General features: G+C 36.4%; 5 protein-coding genes and 2 long non-coding RNA genes across 10 annotated transcripts; 1 reads left to right on the top strand and 6 right to left on the bottom strand.

Annotated features, from left to right (window-relative positions):
• Positions 1 to 47: 47 nt before the first annotated feature.
• LOC135789862 (uncharacterized) lies at positions 48 to 586 on the bottom strand. Of its 2 annotated transcripts, none has more exons than XR_010547671.1 (3): positions 449 to 586; positions 246 to 383; positions 48 to 125 (listed from the first exon to the last, which is right to left on the bottom strand). It is a non-coding gene; the product is annotated as an uncharacterized lncRNA (long non-coding RNA). The 2 variants fall into 2 exon arrangements; XR_010547672.1 differs by having other exon boundaries at positions 61 to 115.
• A 110-nt stretch (positions 587 to 696) lies between these two features.
• On the bottom strand, positions 697 to 2,704 carry LOC135789587 (carboxypeptidase D-like). Its single transcript, XM_065299498.1, has 6 exons — positions 2,332 to 2,704; positions 2,143 to 2,267; positions 1,569 to 2,064; positions 1,391 to 1,509; positions 1,163 to 1,327; positions 697 to 1,101 (listed from the first exon to the last, which is right to left on the bottom strand). Exons 1-6 carry the CDS (start codon positions 2,501 to 2,503, stop codon positions 805 to 807), a joined length of 1,374 nt encoding a protein of 457 aa, XP_065155570.1. The 5' UTR covers positions 2,504 to 2,704; the 3' UTR covers positions 697 to 804.
• A 125-nt stretch (positions 2,705 to 2,829) lies between these two features.
• On the top strand, positions 2,830 to 4,478 carry LOC135803539 (uncharacterized). Its single transcript, XM_065317180.1, has 6 exons — positions 2,830 to 3,021; positions 3,076 to 3,393; positions 3,458 to 3,663; positions 3,720 to 4,051; positions 4,134 to 4,206; positions 4,315 to 4,478. The coding sequence occupies exons 1-6, from the start codon at positions 2,831 to 2,833 to the stop codon at positions 4,461 to 4,463; spliced, it is 1,269 nt and encodes a 422-aa protein (XP_065173252.1). The 5' UTR covers position 2,830; the 3' UTR covers positions 4,464 to 4,478.
• Positions 3,682 to 4,401, bottom strand: LOC135803544 (uncharacterized). The gene is made up of 3 exons (XR_010550833.1): positions 4,279 to 4,401; positions 3,991 to 4,194; positions 3,682 to 3,868 (listed from the first exon to the last, which is right to left on the bottom strand). It is a non-coding gene; the product is annotated as an uncharacterized lncRNA (long non-coding RNA).
• Positions 4,479 to 4,646: 168 nt separating the features above from the next.
• Positions 4,647 to 6,630, bottom strand: LOC135803543 (uncharacterized). The gene is made up of 4 exons (XM_065317190.1): positions 5,801 to 6,630; positions 5,634 to 5,730; positions 5,400 to 5,544; positions 4,647 to 5,343 (listed from the first exon to the last, which is right to left on the bottom strand). The coding sequence occupies exons 1-4, from the start codon at positions 5,912 to 5,914 to the stop codon at positions 5,148 to 5,150; spliced, it is 552 nt and encodes a 183-aa protein (XP_065173262.1). The 5' UTR covers positions 5,915 to 6,630; the 3' UTR covers positions 4,647 to 5,147.
• Positions 6,631 to 7,346: 716 nt separating this feature from the next.
• fusl (transmembrane protein fuseless) lies at positions 7,347 to 15,230 on the bottom strand. 2 transcript variants are annotated; one of them, XM_065317181.1, is made up of 4 exons: positions 14,560 to 15,230; positions 8,909 to 9,061; positions 8,074 to 8,257; positions 7,347 to 8,010 (listed from the first exon to the last, which is right to left on the bottom strand). In XM_065317181.1, exons 1-4 carry the CDS (start codon positions 15,175 to 15,177, stop codon positions 7,715 to 7,717), a joined length of 1,251 nt encoding a protein of 416 aa, XP_065173253.1. In that variant the 5' UTR covers positions 15,178 to 15,230; the 3' UTR covers positions 7,347 to 7,714. The 2 variants fall into 2 exon arrangements, with proteins under 2 accessions (XP_065173253.1, XP_065173254.1); XM_065317182.1 differs by lacking the exon at positions 14,560 to 15,230 and adding an exon at positions 9,165 to 9,832.
• Positions 11,452 to 13,562, bottom strand: LOC135803541 (uncharacterized). Of its 2 annotated transcripts, XM_065317183.1 has the most exons (3): positions 13,534 to 13,562; positions 12,816 to 13,040; positions 11,452 to 12,744 (listed from the first exon to the last, which is right to left on the bottom strand). In XM_065317183.1, the coding sequence occupies exons 2-3, from the start codon at positions 12,945 to 12,947 to the stop codon at positions 11,905 to 11,907; spliced, it is 972 nt and encodes a 323-aa protein (XP_065173255.1). In that variant the 5' UTR covers positions 12,948 to 13,040; positions 13,534 to 13,562; the 3' UTR covers positions 11,452 to 11,904. The 2 variants fall into 2 exon arrangements, with proteins under 2 accessions (XP_065173255.1, XP_065173257.1); XM_065317185.1 differs by lacking the exon at positions 13,534 to 13,562 and having other exon boundaries at positions 12,816 to 13,159.
• Positions 15,231 to 15,401: the final 171 nt, after the last annotated feature.

The raw sequence follows: 15,401 nt of genomic DNA, 5'->3' as shown, positions 1-15,401 counted from the left end.
ATTGTAATATTTATACTTAAAAAGCAAAAAAATAAGGATAATTTTATGTTCCATTTCATTGCGGTGTTAATCACATGAGCTTCCATGATTCATAAACATTTCCAGGATTCCATTCCTGAAAATAACTTTTAAAATTGTCTTTACTATTATTACCTCAGTGCGCAGTGTTGAATGAATCACCCGACGTCATGTAATCATAACAACCGAGACATCTCTTTACAATCCGGCGTCAAAGTAAGAAGTACCTGTACGATGAAATAACGATTACCATCAAGTGGTGTACCAGTCATGGCGCCACACCAGGTAAATCACAGCGGGGCGGATGTGTCGAGAGAGTAAAAGTTAACTGAATTTTCGGCGTAGACCAAACAAAAACCTCCAGACTATTGGCGTAAAAATAAGTAAAATAAGTGTCTCCATGCATAAATCATTATAGGTAGGTACTTGCAATGTGTGTTACGTATTGTTACGAGTTGTTACACATTAGGATGCAACTTTCGTTGGAATAATTAGTCACTTTTAACCTTTACATTATCAACGCCACTTTTCGCGCCATTTGCATGAATAATCATGTCGCGTTTTTATGCGTTACTTGTTTGCGTACAGTTTTAACCGCAAATGCGAAAAGCTGTAAGTAAAAATAATGGTAGGAGAGAATGTCGGTCGACAACGCGGCGAGACATTAAAATTTACTGATGGTTTGTCATAAATTATATTAGTACGGCGACAATATGTTGTTTACCAAATCGACAAGTGGAAGCAGGTTCATGCAATGCTAAAATAGACTAAAAACTTATATATGATTCACACATTAATTATTAAGAAAGAAAACATTAAAAGCAAATAATTTGTGCACACAAGTCGAATTGCGTTGGAAGATTTTTTTGGTGTAGATGTAGTTGGAGAAATGAATTCAGAGACTGCTTTTGTCGTAGGTAATGTTGTAGAAGTGACATTAGAATCTTCAATAATATTTTTGGTTCCTTGGGTGCTCTCATTTTTCTCGGTGACTTTTTTTGACATTTCCAAATGTAAAATAGTTGCTGACGAATTATTAACACTAAATGGCACGCTCTTTTGTATTGTATTGTTTTGTATAATCTATAAAATCAAAATTCATTAAATATATTTACTATAATTTACCAAAAATTCTTTTTCCTACCAATAAAGTGTATCTTCCAGGTAAAAGTATTCTCCAAAATCGTCCCATTGAATCCGGATAAAATGGTATATCTCGTCCTTTGATTTGCAACTTCATGTCAATATTATAATCGACGATTGTGCCCCGAACCCCTCGTTGAGCTTCCGAAACATACGCTATCAACGCCTACAAAACAAAACCACATGTGGCAAATATTATATATGATGACATGCGTCGTTGTGAACGTACTGCTTTATTTTCGTCGAAAATCTTCCCAATCTCTCTTGTCATCGGAAATTTGCAGCAGGATATTTCGAGCGTCAGCTCCATGACACCACCAAATGCGTAGTTGTAATCTCCCATGCCGCCTATAAAAGTGTCATTTTCTATGCTGTCCAGTATAGATAAACACAAGTGTTATATTTACCTTGGATTTCATACCATTTGGCTCCATTGGTAATTCCATTGACGAAGCCAAAGTCATCACTGCACTCGTTAGGATTTTGCATGCGAGTGTGTGATTTTGCATAAACAAGAGCCAAATGTTTAAGAATATCATCATCCGGTGCTATTGACTCTTCAGTATCCATTCCAGAGTCTACATGCTTAGGAGAGTCGAATGGATAGTTTGCAACTAAAGTTCCACTGTGGAAAGCCGCAGACAATGCAAATCTCGTTGTGTTTAACCATTGTTTAATCGCGAAAGTTTCCGGCTGTTCGATGACTTTGACTTTGGTGAAATAATCTGGGTAATTTCTATTTAAGTCAACTTCATTTGCGTTGTCTCTGCCAACGGAACCCTGACACAAACCAATCTGCTTACGACTAAATCCATCCGGATTTAAACTCGGAAGAATATGGAGGATAGTCGTGTTTAGTAATGTTGCAAAAGTAGAATTCACATTATAACTAGTTCCAATTAACTGCAATAATTTAAAAAATATTAAATAGGAAAATAGTAAATACTTAAAAATAGGAAATAAATTTAAAATGATTACTACCTCAATGAATTGTAATAAAACTTCCCGCGATATTGCTTCATTTCCGTGAATATTCCCGACAAGTTTCACATTCGGTGCTAATAAATCTTCTGTTGTAGTGAGTTTAAGAACTAACAATTCAACACCTAAAAATATTAAAATAACAAATTACGGCACATGTAAATTATGAATCTGTATTTATATTCTTACCTCGTACTGATTGTCCAATTGAATATACTGTAGATATATATGGAAATCGAATAGTAAAGTTAATCATATACTCGTGTAATTCTTCATTTGTGTGGTACTTTGCTTCAAGTTGAGCGTTAACACTAATTAGTATGAAAATACTTAATACTAAAACCAACGATGTGAACTTCATGATTCGGCGGTCAAACAATAATAAAAACAATCCACGATCGCACACAAGCTTTTAGGTTTGATAAAAAGTTGATAACATTGGTCACCACAAGAAATGGCAATCTAAAATTTATTTCCTGGGATATGTCGTACAAATCCACATTTAATCACAGAAAAACATTATTTCTGTATTTACAGATAACAATTTATTAGATGTTTTTGTAATATACTGCATAAAACTACTTATTTAACTGTTGCTATGTTAAGAATGGAATAATATCAAAATGCAACAAAAAAATGACAATTTTCTGTGAATTGTTGACATAATTTAGTCAAAAATATGTCAGATATGAATAAAATGAACTTTTTTACCAGTGAACTTTATGAACTAAATATGCTCATATTGAATCTAAAATCAGTTGTAGACCTTAACAAAGTAATATCTTGGGTAAATCCTACCAAAACATACGAGGATATTAATTATTGTTGTGCCTTAAATTCTTCAAGTTATCAAAACGTTCTAGAGAATATTATTGATAGGTAATTACTATAATTTTACACATAACTATTTCTTTACATATGTTAATCTTTTAGAGTGTATTTAATATTGAATATTGTGCTCATAAAACTTGAAGAATTTACTGAATTGCATTCTAATTTGCGTAAACCAAAACGACTTACTATGAGCTCATTGAGCCGGATTATCATCGATAAGTTGAGTGCGTTCAAGCTCTTTCAGAATAAGAAACAATTCATAACTCGAGACGTCCAGACACAGACGGATTTACCTGAAGGGAGTATACAACTGCAAGATGGCGACTGTCAGTCTTGCATAGTTTTATTTAAACATTTAAATACCATAACAGATAAGTTTGAAGAATCAATAAGTTTTATAAACTTAAAAAATGCTAGGTAGGTACAATTGTGCTATATTTGCTACAAATACAAATTGCGCTATGTTATTTTTATTGTGCAGATGTAAAGTTAGAAACAATCTTTCCACATTGAACAATTCACAATCTATGAACATAATGTGCGATGCAATTCACGCCGATCTCCGCTTATTCCTTGACGATTATCAAGCGTTGAACGAAAGTCACGCCTCATTACAACAGCAATATGACAAGCTGATGAACGACTTTGTAAATTATATAGCAGAGAGCGAAGCTAACTTTGCGCAAAGTAGGCGCTAATAATTGCTTTATCTATTAGCATTCTTCTTTATTTCAATATTATAGATGAAGCTGCGTTAAAAACGCTGACAAATAAAGTGGATGTATTGCATGAAAGATTTGTCAGTGAGTTGCAACAGTTGCTTGAATCATCGGCGGCCATTTCGGAAGCGTGCGATAAATGTGAACGCTTTTTATCGACCATCAATGACAACCTACAACAGCAAGAAAATCAACAACAAATCAACGCTTTGCAAACTAAATCGCTGCAAACTCTAGCACAACACTTGGAAACATTCAAAGAAATCGAATCGAGCGTGGCGCAGCAAATAATTACCTCCATTGATATTTGTGCGCAAAAAATGACGTTGTTGCAATCCCGATCGCGCTTGCTTCAGGTGTAGCTAATTGTTTAATAATGCGCAGACACATAATCGGCTTACCATCAATCTAACCACGTGCGTGTTTATTAAATTCCAGCTTAATGCAAGTAATTTGAAAGCGTGTAACATGATGCTTGCAGCAAATGAAAATATCCGTTCTAAAGAGCATTGTAAGTGAATAAACAGTTATTGTTCACTAATTTATTATATAGGCGTGAAGCCTTTATTACCCACAGTATTACCTTCATTATGATGCAATATCTATTTGTATTTTTTAGGTGGTCCATGGACTGGAAATAAACCTAATCCTATCGAAGATATGTCGCAACACATCGAATCAAACAAATTGAAAATTGACTATTTGCAAAGCGAGAATATTGCACTTCAACGCACCATCGAACAAATTAAGATGCGAGTCACGTATTAAAGCTTTGCCTTTGTGCCCACGTTGTTATTATGTTATTACGTTTCTAATTAACATTCTATGAATTGTTCGCTATTTTATCGAATGCCTCAAATGGCGCTGGTAAAATATTGAACATTAAACTTTTCAAAAGTAGGTTGAGTTGATTATAAATATTCTACAAGTAACGATAATAATAATAATAGGTTTACACAAACTCATTGTCCAGATTTATTAAATTCATATAAAAGCACATGACAGTCAGAATTATATGCAACCAAGCATACAAATCTCAGTTAACGAAATACTTAAATTCCTGCGATGCTTGCACACATATTGAAGGTCGATTATTCCAACCATTTCCAGCAACGATATGAACTTGTTTATGTTGTTGTGAGTCACATATATGCCTCAACGCATTCATGCTCTATTGTAGATTGAAATATGTATGCTAGCATGACCAGCACGCATCGCCGGCACAGTGTAGTGAGCCGCTGTTTGTTTTCCTAATGCTAACGCTTCTCTTCTTACAACGTGACATTGTGTATTGCATGCAACGCTATTAATAATTTTACAACTTTCTCGTTTGAAGTGTCATAAAGTCGGTAAGTCTTTCTTTGAATTCTGAATTTAAGTGTTGAATGGTCAAGGCAGTGTGATTGTTGTTTGTATTCTGTGATTGATCAATCTGATACGCGGTATTAATTACTATGGTTTACACCCATTCCGATTTCGCTGACTTCCTGGCGGGCAATCGTTAGTTGGTAGAATCATAGATATACGATCAGCGCCTTTGATACAACCCAGTGATAATGTTGAACTGTCCACCCCGAAAACACCATCGCCTTTTTGCAGATTACAAGGTCCACCTGGTTTATTAAGCTGGTGGCATGTATTATTATATCTAATACAAAAAAGAAATTAGTTTTATTCTTATAAATTGCTTTGGAAAGTACTTACAAAGCGTATCCGTCTGTTTTGCACGGATTTACTGTACATTTCGGATTGAATTCGCCGCTTGGAAGTGTCAGGTACTCGTTGATCGCGCACGGACCTTGCCGGAATGCCTCGTAGCAGCCGTCCATTGGTGCATAATACAAGTAACCTTCAAATTTAGTTAGTATACACGTTCGGAACGAAAGCTAGATGCAAATTAGCTCACATCTTGATTTCGCATAAATATTGCACACTTACCTGGCTTACAATCGCAGATCCAATCCGTTTTTTGGTCACCAGGATAGAGCAATTGATTGGGTTGGCATTTTCCGGGTATGTAAAGCGGTATTCTAGTCTGGTGTGCAGAGTGATATTTGTAGGAAGTGATAATCAGTATATATTAGGGGTTTGTTTGTGTCACTTACTTTGTTGCGCTCTATGTCGAGATGTTCTTGTTCCGGAAAGCCCAAGTCCGACTCTAGCCTCACATGGTACGGCAGTATAACCGCGCAGCAAAGATACATAAACAGTTTCAACATGTCTGGCTAGGTAATGAAGATGATTCGGTACAAACAAGGTGGTTCACTCCGTGGTTCGTCGCAGTTTATTCGATTCTAGCATGGGAGTCATGGACGTGTTCGCGTTGTGGCGCGCGGGACTCTTTCACAGCGGTGGCAAGTTGTTGTCGTGTATCGTTTACACAACCGCGATAACGGACCTTGCTTGACCGGATGGCTTTTGATAGGAATTTCCAGTTGGAAAAAAATCACAAGTTTATACCTACCTTCCTAATTCGATTCTTATTATTCCTCATCAACGCTCCTTTTTTTATTGAGGTATAAATCACCATCTCAACCTTGCTTTGAAAGAATCGTAATACTCGTATGTGTTTGAACCAGAAGCTGTATGTGGGTTTTTTCGACTTTCTTCCTGATTACTAGTTGTATATAATTTATTAATAGACTAGTTATATATTGGCGTAGATTCATAACGATGTATTGCTTATTTTCTTTATAACCACAGCCGCAGTTTGTACAATATTTGCTTTTATTTCCGGAATTAGTAAATTATCTTGTTTACTGTGGGCTGAAGTCGCCATTCACGGAACCAAATATTTTCACAAGTGGCGATTCTAGTGATATGAACGACCTCGATGTTTTAACAATGATAGTGCTGAAAGTCCAAGGAGTTTGCTATTTTTGCGCACTATTAATACACTTTTACGTATTTGCGAAAAGATGATTCGAATTAATACAGATTTGGGAAATCCTACTTTTTTATATTAACCATCGCGTGCAAAATTGAAAACAGCAAATTTTACGACATGTATTAACGTGTTAGCGTGTTTTTAAATGTAAATTATGGGTATTCCCGATTTGGCATTGTATGAGGCGTGAACAGGCGTAAACAGTTGTGGTTTCGGAATTTATTGCGGTTTTTAGGACCAATCCGCCATCTATCACTTAAGTCGTGTATTATATACACTACTTAAGTAACGTTTTACTTTTTTGTGTATAGTCAACCAATCATACACCTTAATTCTGGTAGACCTGCTCTATTCTTATTTAACAAATTCAAATGAATCTAATCTGTTTATGTTGTGTTACTAAAAATATTCATAGCCGTTAGTAGTACATACGCGTACATATAGAGTTCATTTTTAATGGGCGACCGACAATTTAGTTATTTGAAGGAGCAAGATCCTGACCAATGAAATTACCTTCATTCTCATTCGATTATGCGAATTAGTGACATCCTGACCCAGATGTGGCCGCTCTGGACGAACATTTTGCGCAATTATGAGCTGATTGCGGACGTCAATTTATTAATTACTGTTTGGTGCTGCGTTCGCATGCGCCCGGCGCAACAAAAGACATCATTACGAACGAATAAAATTTCCTCTGTCGCTTCGTAAACATACGTCATATTTGTTTTTTACGTGTATTCATAATAAATTACCTGCACAAGTGATCCGTTTTCAACCGATTTTATTACACAAATCCACAAAACAACAAACAATGTGGTCATCCCCGAAAATACGCATATAAAGACCCATATTATACGCGTCTTACATGCTGCATATATTATACATTTCTAACGTGTCAGTAAAAGAGACCTAAGTGAGCATTATAAAACTAACGTAACATTAGTACGATTAATATAGTCGATATTAATCTCATTGATTCGCAAATAAATAACTGCATAATACAATATATCAGCTACTATTGTGCGTGCATGGAACGAAGAAACAAAGCGGTTTGTCTTTGAGTCTCGTTGCACCGCAATAGCAATAAAATAAAATGATTAATAAAGTAATTGATAACGAGGCCCAACTTTTGTCATATATGATTACCGGCGTCTATGTTGACAGCCACTACGTGATTGTCATTTTCTTCTTGTTTTTCTTGTTTGATCTTGGTGGCCGAAACCATTTGCACGCCATTTTTGTGCTTCTTTTCGCGTTCTTGTTGGAAGATAAGCCGCAGGTAGTAGCAGGGAAAGACGACACATTTCCCAGCTGGTTCTTCAGCGTCAATGTAGACACCGCGCACGAGCAGTGAATTCGAGCAGCCGAGCAGAATCAACAAAATCAGACTCACCCAATGAGTAATCCAACAACTTAATTCCATATTTTCTGTTTTGAAGGTACAAGATGTAATCACAGTTATATTGTGTTAGTTGCGTGACGTGAACATACCTGGTAGGAAATAGATGTTTAATAAGTTCCAAATTCCGCGCCATACATTGACGGTGCCTAGCAATGAAAAAAGCAGGAACACATCAGCAGCCAAAAGTCGCATAGCTCCGTTTAAGCGATCGCAAAGCCATCGCATTACTGGTTGCAACAGGAAAGCAATGGCGACTACCATGTAGCCTATAGCCTGAAAAATATGAAATTTTTAGAAATTTCCTCCGAGGCTATTGATCTAAATGTGTCTAAATTCATTTAATGGTGTTGATTATGCGTACGTTCTGGTACGTAACTCTTAAAGTGGTTAGAATGGCTTCAAGGCGATTTTTTTTGCTAGAAATGGCGAGTTTCCTATTTTGCGTCTCGCCAACATAATTGTGCACGTGATTATGATCTACAATGAATGCTTGACTGCGTCTTGTATTTTCGATTTTAATAACTTAATGATTCCTGGAGACATTGAATGTGAGCGTCGTTTTGCGTGTGGATGATAACATAATAATTGATTACTTCCTCAATACACGAAATTTACTTTTTACACGTGTTCCATCATTTTTATAGTCGCGAATTTGAATGCTTTAAAATTGCTACACGAATGTTTTTTTTTTGCGCAGATTTCATGTATGAAAATAATATTTCATCTTTTGACAGTTATTTTTACGTAACATAAACAATAAAAAAAATCGGTGGCATGTGCTCTTATTATATTGCAATAAAGAGGTTGACAATGGTGTGTTGTTACCAATTTGATAACAATGCAAATTCGCGCATGAATGCGCGCCTGGACCAGTTTATTCAACGATTGTGTGGTTAATGTGATAATGATAATTTGGACACTTACCAGACTGGCCCACGCTGACCACGCTTCGTTTTCCGGAAATAGGTAAATGTCGATGAGCACCCATGCGCCGCGCCATACGAACACCACAAGAGTGCCCACAATTAGCACCGAGAACAAACAGTCTAGAATGTACAGCGAAGTCTTCTGCACCAGCTGGAATTAAAGAAAAACACACTGCGATATAATAACAGTTTTTAATGTTAATTCACACGTGAAATATTAAGAAATATTTAACATGGCGCCTAAAACACTCAACTGTGACGCGAAACATCGTGACCACTTTAAAGTAGCCCTCCACATAATCGGTGGCGATCGCGAATGGCGGCGCGGTGACATTCCGAAGCGCTCTAATTGCCGCAAGCGCAATAACACCAACAAGGGCTGTTGCCGCCACCGTACCACCTTCGGTGATTGTCACTTGATCAAGTAGATTCCACGGGCCGCGCCATCCATTCACGCCGATGAATGCGAAACAAAATGTATACGCGCGGGAAGTCGCATAGTACACCAGACGATTCTTATCAGGATGCAGATGCTCGAAGACATGCTGTGTGAGCGTGAAGAATAGATGACCGATGATACCGATGGCGGTGGATGCAATCGCGCTGTAGAGCTCGTCGTCAGGGAAGACGTAAATGCTCATCAGCACCCACACGCTGCGCCAGTAGCTGACCACCGCCGGCGTGAGGATGAGCGACGCGAAGAGTCTGTCGAGGACAGAGAGGAGCGCATCATGCGACGCACTGGCACCCCGCGCGAGGGTGCTTTCGATTCCTGCCGTGCTGCCCCGCATCGTCGTCGCGCATTACGGCCGTGCCGCTTCTATCAGCAGCCGCAACACTTTCGCACCACACCACACCTCATCGCTGTCCATCACTCGTGAATTTGTTAATGTCGATTTGGATATTCGTCTGCGTATATAGCGGTGCACGCGAGCCAGCCGCCAGCGCGGACACCCTCGTCGTGCTGGAGGGGAACCCACGTGATGACAATCAAATACATTAACTACTATCAAACAAACACAAGCAATGCGCGGATCGCGCGATGTGTTTGTTGCAGAGGAAAAGTATTGTCATTCCGCATACGCTGCTCAAGATGATAAAGCGCACCACAGTGTTGGATTAAGATCAAAATCTTTCAACGCGCTCATGTTACCAAGACTTTACTAAACCCAAAATCATGTTTTTGCTCACAAATGCATTTTTGGCCGCATTCCAACCCGTTAAGTATTAGTATACGATAAGAAAACAATTGACCATTATAAACTCTTGTAATCAACGCATAAACCTGTATTGATTCATTCCGGTTTTAATTATTTGTACTTTTCGCATTCTTCATAAATATTTCATGCTTCAGGTTACTTATTACATAGTCTGGTCCTGTTTACGGTTCACTTCATTCAATATCGCGAATTATTTCTTGTCCCCGCCGTGTTAATTCAATTTCATTTACTTCAATAATACGTTTTTATTGTGTGCGCAACCGACTGGCAATTTTTGCTCGGCGACCGTAATTTCTGGGATAAATAAAAACGAAAAATAACTTGTTGAACTGTGAATGAGTGAATGAATGAGTAGACGAGTGCATTATTCATGGCGCGTTGTGCATTCATAAAGAAAGTTATCTTATCTGTGCATAACAAAGTTACTTGAGTCATATTAATGTTTTACTAAATGCAAGTGGCTTGTAAGGAGGAAATTTTCCACTGGACCTCAATTATCTTTGGAAGTCTTTGGAATATATTTGTATACAGTTCTATATTTTCTGAAAATCAAATTGTTTCGTGTTGGCAGAAGTAATCAATGTTTTTAATGTATGATTGTTTTATTTTTTTCGGATGTTTTTTGTGTTTATGTGCGTGTGTAATTTAAAAATAATATTTATTATACCAAGCAAGTTCAGTGCCATTCAACTCTCTAAAACAACGCGCAAAATACAAAGTGTTTGGATTAATCCGTGGCATTTTATATTCATGTACTTAAGTATTAATTTTTTATTACTTATTGTAAATTAAAAATCTGCATGTAGTTTTAGATTCGCAGAATAAAATTTAACGTTATTTCGCATATAAATTTAATTTGAGGTCAACTTAGGCCCACTGGTCGCGGACGGGTCGTTTGACGAATGCGTATAATCTTAAAATCGACAATTGACGATCCTTAGGTAAAAATATGTTAAAAGTCAATCACATTGATACAGTAACAGTACACGAAGAAAAACAATATATTAATTTAGTATTTATGTAACAAATATTGGCTAATGATGATTACTATTTGCCAATGTGTAATAATTAAACCAATGTAAACAAAAATTAATTCGATACACGTCTGCACACGCAAAAGAAACCTTCAGATCCAAATTTTAAATGCCAACTTTTGCAAATTGCTCCAATGGATTAAGAATTATCACGTGACATTTAGCAATAGTGCCAAATTTGTATAACTATAAGACCATCACCCACTTTTCAACACATCAAAATAAAACGTTGATTGTTTATTAATAGGTGTGGTACTTATATAGCTCTAAAAGTATTCGTGCAGGTATTATGTTTATATAAGAAGCCTCAGTCAGCTATGATTTATTGCCACAATCACAAACATAATAAGATAATATTTGCCATTTCATATATCTACATACTTAATAAATTCACGGTTTCTAAACAACATTTTATTGTTATCATTATAATGACAAAGGCATATTATAAATCAAGTGGTCTATTTGTAGAAATTTAATACGAATGCATCTTTACTTAAACTTTTACTTGAAATTAATAATTGAGCTCGTGCTAGAGTTGCAGTCTTGTAATTTTCAGAGATAATTGTCAGAAGTCGCAGTCTGATGATCAATTGTGTGAGATGTTACTCAACAATTAGATACACTTCAAATATGCGCTACATTTTGATGCTCACAAAAGGAGAACAGGTGTACAAAGGTGTGAAATTAAACCATGTGTCAAATAATATCACCATGTTCAAAATTACTCCTTAAAACTTTGATTAATGTTTTATATTCTTGTTGAGTACTTGTTGAAGGCCATGCATACTTCTTTCGATCAGATTCCTCTCAATTTCGTAGTCTTCATCAGCAACTTCTTCTCCACGATTTAACAACTCGTTTTGAAAAAGATTTAAGTGGATTATCATTTTCCGTTGCATTTGTTTATTAACCATATTGTTGGGCATCATATTATTGGAGACGGCGTAAAAGTGTTCTCTTCTTGGATCGTTAGCCATTGGGAATACGTTCAGTGTCAAGGTTAATGCTTTTGAGTTTTTAGTCGCTTGAGGTTCGTAAATGGGTGATTCTTGTGGGTGTATTGATGATGACGAAGGCGCCGGGTTGGTATTAATTTCTTTCCAGATAGGCGGTGCAAATCTCAAATTAGCTGTCGCTAGCAGATTAATATCACTTGGATCTTTCGGTTTGTATGGGTAAAATGGATCATGCGAATTTGTATTCATGTAGTGCGAGTGTTTTTTCTTATCGCTGGGTACTATAAATCCAATTATGTCTTGTATATTATGAGGTGTGCGTACTTGTGACCCGAAATTGTAGTTTTGTAATTGTGCATACGTAACTCCAGTTGGTCTTGGTCTCGTCGGATGAAAACTAGCGGGCGATGGACCACGAAAATTATTTATAAATGGTCTCGGTGGATATTTGCCAACAGGTGATGTTAATTTTTCTGCTCTCGCATTTTCCTCTTTAATTTCGGTGTTATTTTTAGTGAAATTATTAATTATTTCATTTGTTGTCTGATTTTCATTTGGTTTTAAGATTTTAACTTCTCCATTCTCATGATTATCACTTTTAAGAATAATGATTAAATATAAAACCTATAAACAGGAAATAAATTATTGTTGTTTAAAAATTTAAATAAATATTGAATATATTCATTAATACTTACGATGAAAAAAATTATTCCTAAAATTGTCACTACAATCACAAATTTAGTCGTAGCAGTTTCCGAATTAGAATCATCAAAATCCAAGGCGAATTTTGATACTTTTGCCGGTTGTACGCTTGCACGTTCTTGCATCTTGCAATGCGACAATGACACCCGAGCGTTATGCGAAAACTAAATCTTTACTAAAGAAGTTGCGACTTGTGACCAAACGAGAGTCGTAAGTACCTAGAGCATGAAAATCATGACAATGGAGTGAATCATTTACGGTTTCTAACTTACACTGGCATACTAAGCCAAAGACATTGCCTAGACAAGAAATTAATTATTTTCTGCCATTAAATCAATTATTTACAGTCCTTTATCTAATGTATGCACAATTATAACTATTAACTTAATATTTTATGGCTAGATGGCGCTAGCAATACTGAATTAGCATGTTATGTTCTAAGAAGAATGTTATTTGTGCATTTATTTATTCAGAAATAAGTTTTTCATAGCTATAATAAGCATATTGATAGTAATATGCCAAATTTGATATCTCGCTAATTGTTATTGTATTTTTATGCACAGTTAAATTATAGTCGCGACATTACGCCATCAACAACCATCCGTGTATGTTCAAGTCATTCACGTGACAATGATTTACTAACACCGCTTCAAAGCAATTTAGCACCAATAATTCATACGTAATTAGTTCATTGAAATATAATGCACTTACGTCTGTCCGAAATCGTGTCGGATAGAAAAATATTTTATTCGACTTGTCCAGCGCGATGATAAAAGGCACGGCCAGTGCATTTCGCAAACTCTGCAGGAACAGCAACCAACCAGCGCTAGTGACTGTTATCAGGAGGGTTGTCCGAATTGAGGCACTTGTTGCAACTCCAGACTGGTTTAGTTTCACGCACGAAATCATATCAAATATAGTGAACGCCCCACGCCATTGCAACACCAGCATCATATTGTAGTTCAGAATATACACGGATTTTATAAGGCGACATAACAACCAATTTTGATACTTTTGCTTGTATTTTCTAAATGTGTCTTGAATTATTTCTCGGAGGAAGGTCCATCCGATTAAAATACAGTTTGCAAACGCGAATGTTTCGTAAATGGGGAACAAATCACCGTGTATATCGTATAAGAACCAAACACTCTGCCAGTTGGCAACGCACAAAGGTGTTATAACAAACACTGAGACAATTGTATCAAATGATTTAATTAGTGTTAATTTCTTTTGTGTTTTAGGGTCTTTAAAATGATCGTCTATCGATGTTGCACTAAAATAGTAGGTTGTTCCGAACTGTATTAAGTTTTCTTTGGGTTTGTCTAGTAAAGTTTTTACTTCTTCCATGACAATTTCTTGAATGCGTTAGGCGTAATAAATTTATACTTATATAGACTAACTGACAAGTAATTATATGCTAATGGGTAAATTATTTATCTTTGGGTTTTTGTCATAGTTGTTTTTATTGATAATTTTCCGACAAAACGTGAAGCAAACACATTTTTAAGTCGTATGTGTTGCGTTAAAAATGTTAAAACAAATTGTTATTTTGCTTATGTGCGTTAACACGTCAGTTTACCTTGTTGGTAATGAATAATATTAAATCAACGTTAATTTAATATGTATTTAAATGAACTTATCATTCACGTTGCAATTTACAGGCAACCAGCAGTACGCATAATAATTTGAGGTTTAAAATTCAAAATGGATGTTATTTGGTTATGTATAAAATATTACCTGCGTACGAAACCGTGTTGGAAAATGGAATACTCCTGTGGGATGATCAAGTGCGAGGATAAAAGGTACAGCTAATGTATTCCTCAATCCACGCAATATGATCAGAGCTATTGTTGATATAATTGTGAAGACCCAGACCGGCATGGTGTCGTTATCACCGCTCGCACCCGCCGGCGTCATTTTCAATCCCGTAATGATGTCGAATATAATAAACACAGCCCTCCATTGCATATTCACCATAACATTAAAATGTACGATGTACACTTGTATAAACACTTGCCAAATGTAGGCATTCTGGTAGCGGTCTTGCAGTTTATCAAACCACTCGTGTAAGATTTGTCGGATGAACGTCCAACAAATCAAAATACAATTCGCGAACGCGTACGTTTCGTAGGGCGGAAAGAAATCAGCGTGTAAGTCAAACAATGTCCAAACTCCATGCCAGTTGGAAATCACTAATGGCGTAATAACACAAACCGAAAGGAATGTATCCAATGATATCATACACGTATACTTTGATTTCGTATTCACATCGTCGTCTTTATTAAAATAGTAAGTCGTGCCGATTTTGATAAGCTTTTCTTTTTGCTTGGAAAATAATTTCGTTTGGTCACTCATGGTAACGCCAGTGTCTAGGACTAACTCTGACGTTCAAGGTGCCTCACGACTCTGTATCTATCGCACGTAATTGTGTTCCTGTTAATTCTTGTGTGCACGTAGCTATTTGTCCACACTTCAACTTATATTATCACGTTTCTATTAAAAATTCGCTCTATTAAGATAACAAATTAGCACTTACCAATTCGAACCTGAAGCGTGTAGGAAAATAATACGGCTCAATG

The sequence above is a fragment of the Atheta coriaria genome, unplaced genomic scaffold (assembly GCF_025399875.1).
Source record: "Atheta coriaria isolate IRGN ID8LTWV9N9 unplaced genomic scaffold, Caltech_Dcor_3.1 hic_scaffold_3_pilon, whole genome shotgun sequence".
Taxonomy (NCBI): Eukaryota; Metazoa; Arthropoda; class Insecta; order Coleoptera; family Staphylinidae; genus Dalotia; species Dalotia coriaria.
Note: the sequence above shows the minus strand (reverse complement) of the source record. Positions and strands in the feature narration are given on the sequence as shown.

Coding starts and splice junctions, on each gene's coding strand:
- LOC135803541 (XM_065317183.1), bottom strand. CDS start 12,947: ATGCAAGAACGTGCAAGCGTACAACCGGCAAAAGTATCAAAATTCGCC. Junction 12,745..12,815: donor TAGGAATAATTTTTTTCATC/GTAAGTATTAAT, acceptor TCCTGTTTATAG/GTTTTATATTTAATCATTAT.
- LOC135789587 (XM_065299498.1), bottom strand. CDS start 2,503: ATGAAGTTCACATCGTTGGTTTTAGTATTAAGTATTTTCATACTAATT. Junction 2,268..2,331: donor AATTGGACAATCAGTACGAG/GTAAGAATATAA, acceptor TAATATTTTTAG/GTGTTGAATTGTTAGTTCTT. Junction 1,510..1,568: donor CAAATGGTATGAAATCCAAG/GTAAATATAACA, acceptor ACACTTTTATAG/GCGGCATGGGAGATTACAAC.
- LOC135803539 (XM_065317180.1), top strand. CDS start 2,831: ATGAATAAAATGAACTTTTTTACCAGTGAACTTTATGAACTAAATATG. Junction 3,022..3,075: donor CTAGAGAATATTATTGATAG/GTAATTACTATA, acceptor TTAATCTTTTAG/AGTGTATTTAATATTGAATA. Junction 3,394..3,457: donor ATAAACTTAAAAAATGCTAG/GTAGGTACAATT, acceptor TTTATTGTGCAG/ATGTAAAGTTAGAAACAATC.
- LOC135803543 (XM_065317190.1), bottom strand. CDS start 5,914: ATGTTGAAACTGTTTATGTATCTTTGCTGCGCGGTTATACTGCCGTAC. Junction 5,731..5,800: donor TCGACATAGAGCGCAACAAA/GTAAGTGACACA, acceptor TCTGCACACCAG/ACTAGAATACCGCTTTACAT. Junction 5,344..5,399: donor AAAACAGACGGATACGCTTT/GTAAGTACTTTC, acceptor TTTTTGTATTAG/ATATAATAATACATGCCACC.
- fusl (XM_065317181.1), bottom strand. CDS start 15,177: ATGAGTGACCAAACGAAATTATTTTCCAAGCAAAAAGAAAAGCTTATC. Junction 9,062..14,559: donor CAACACGGTTTCGTACGCAG/GTAATATTTTAT, acceptor CTTTAATTCCAG/CTGGTGCAGAAGACTTCGCT. Junction 8,258..8,908: donor GGTCAGCGTGGGCCAGTCTG/GTAAGTGTCCAA, acceptor CATATTTTTCAG/GCTATAGGCTACATGGTAGT.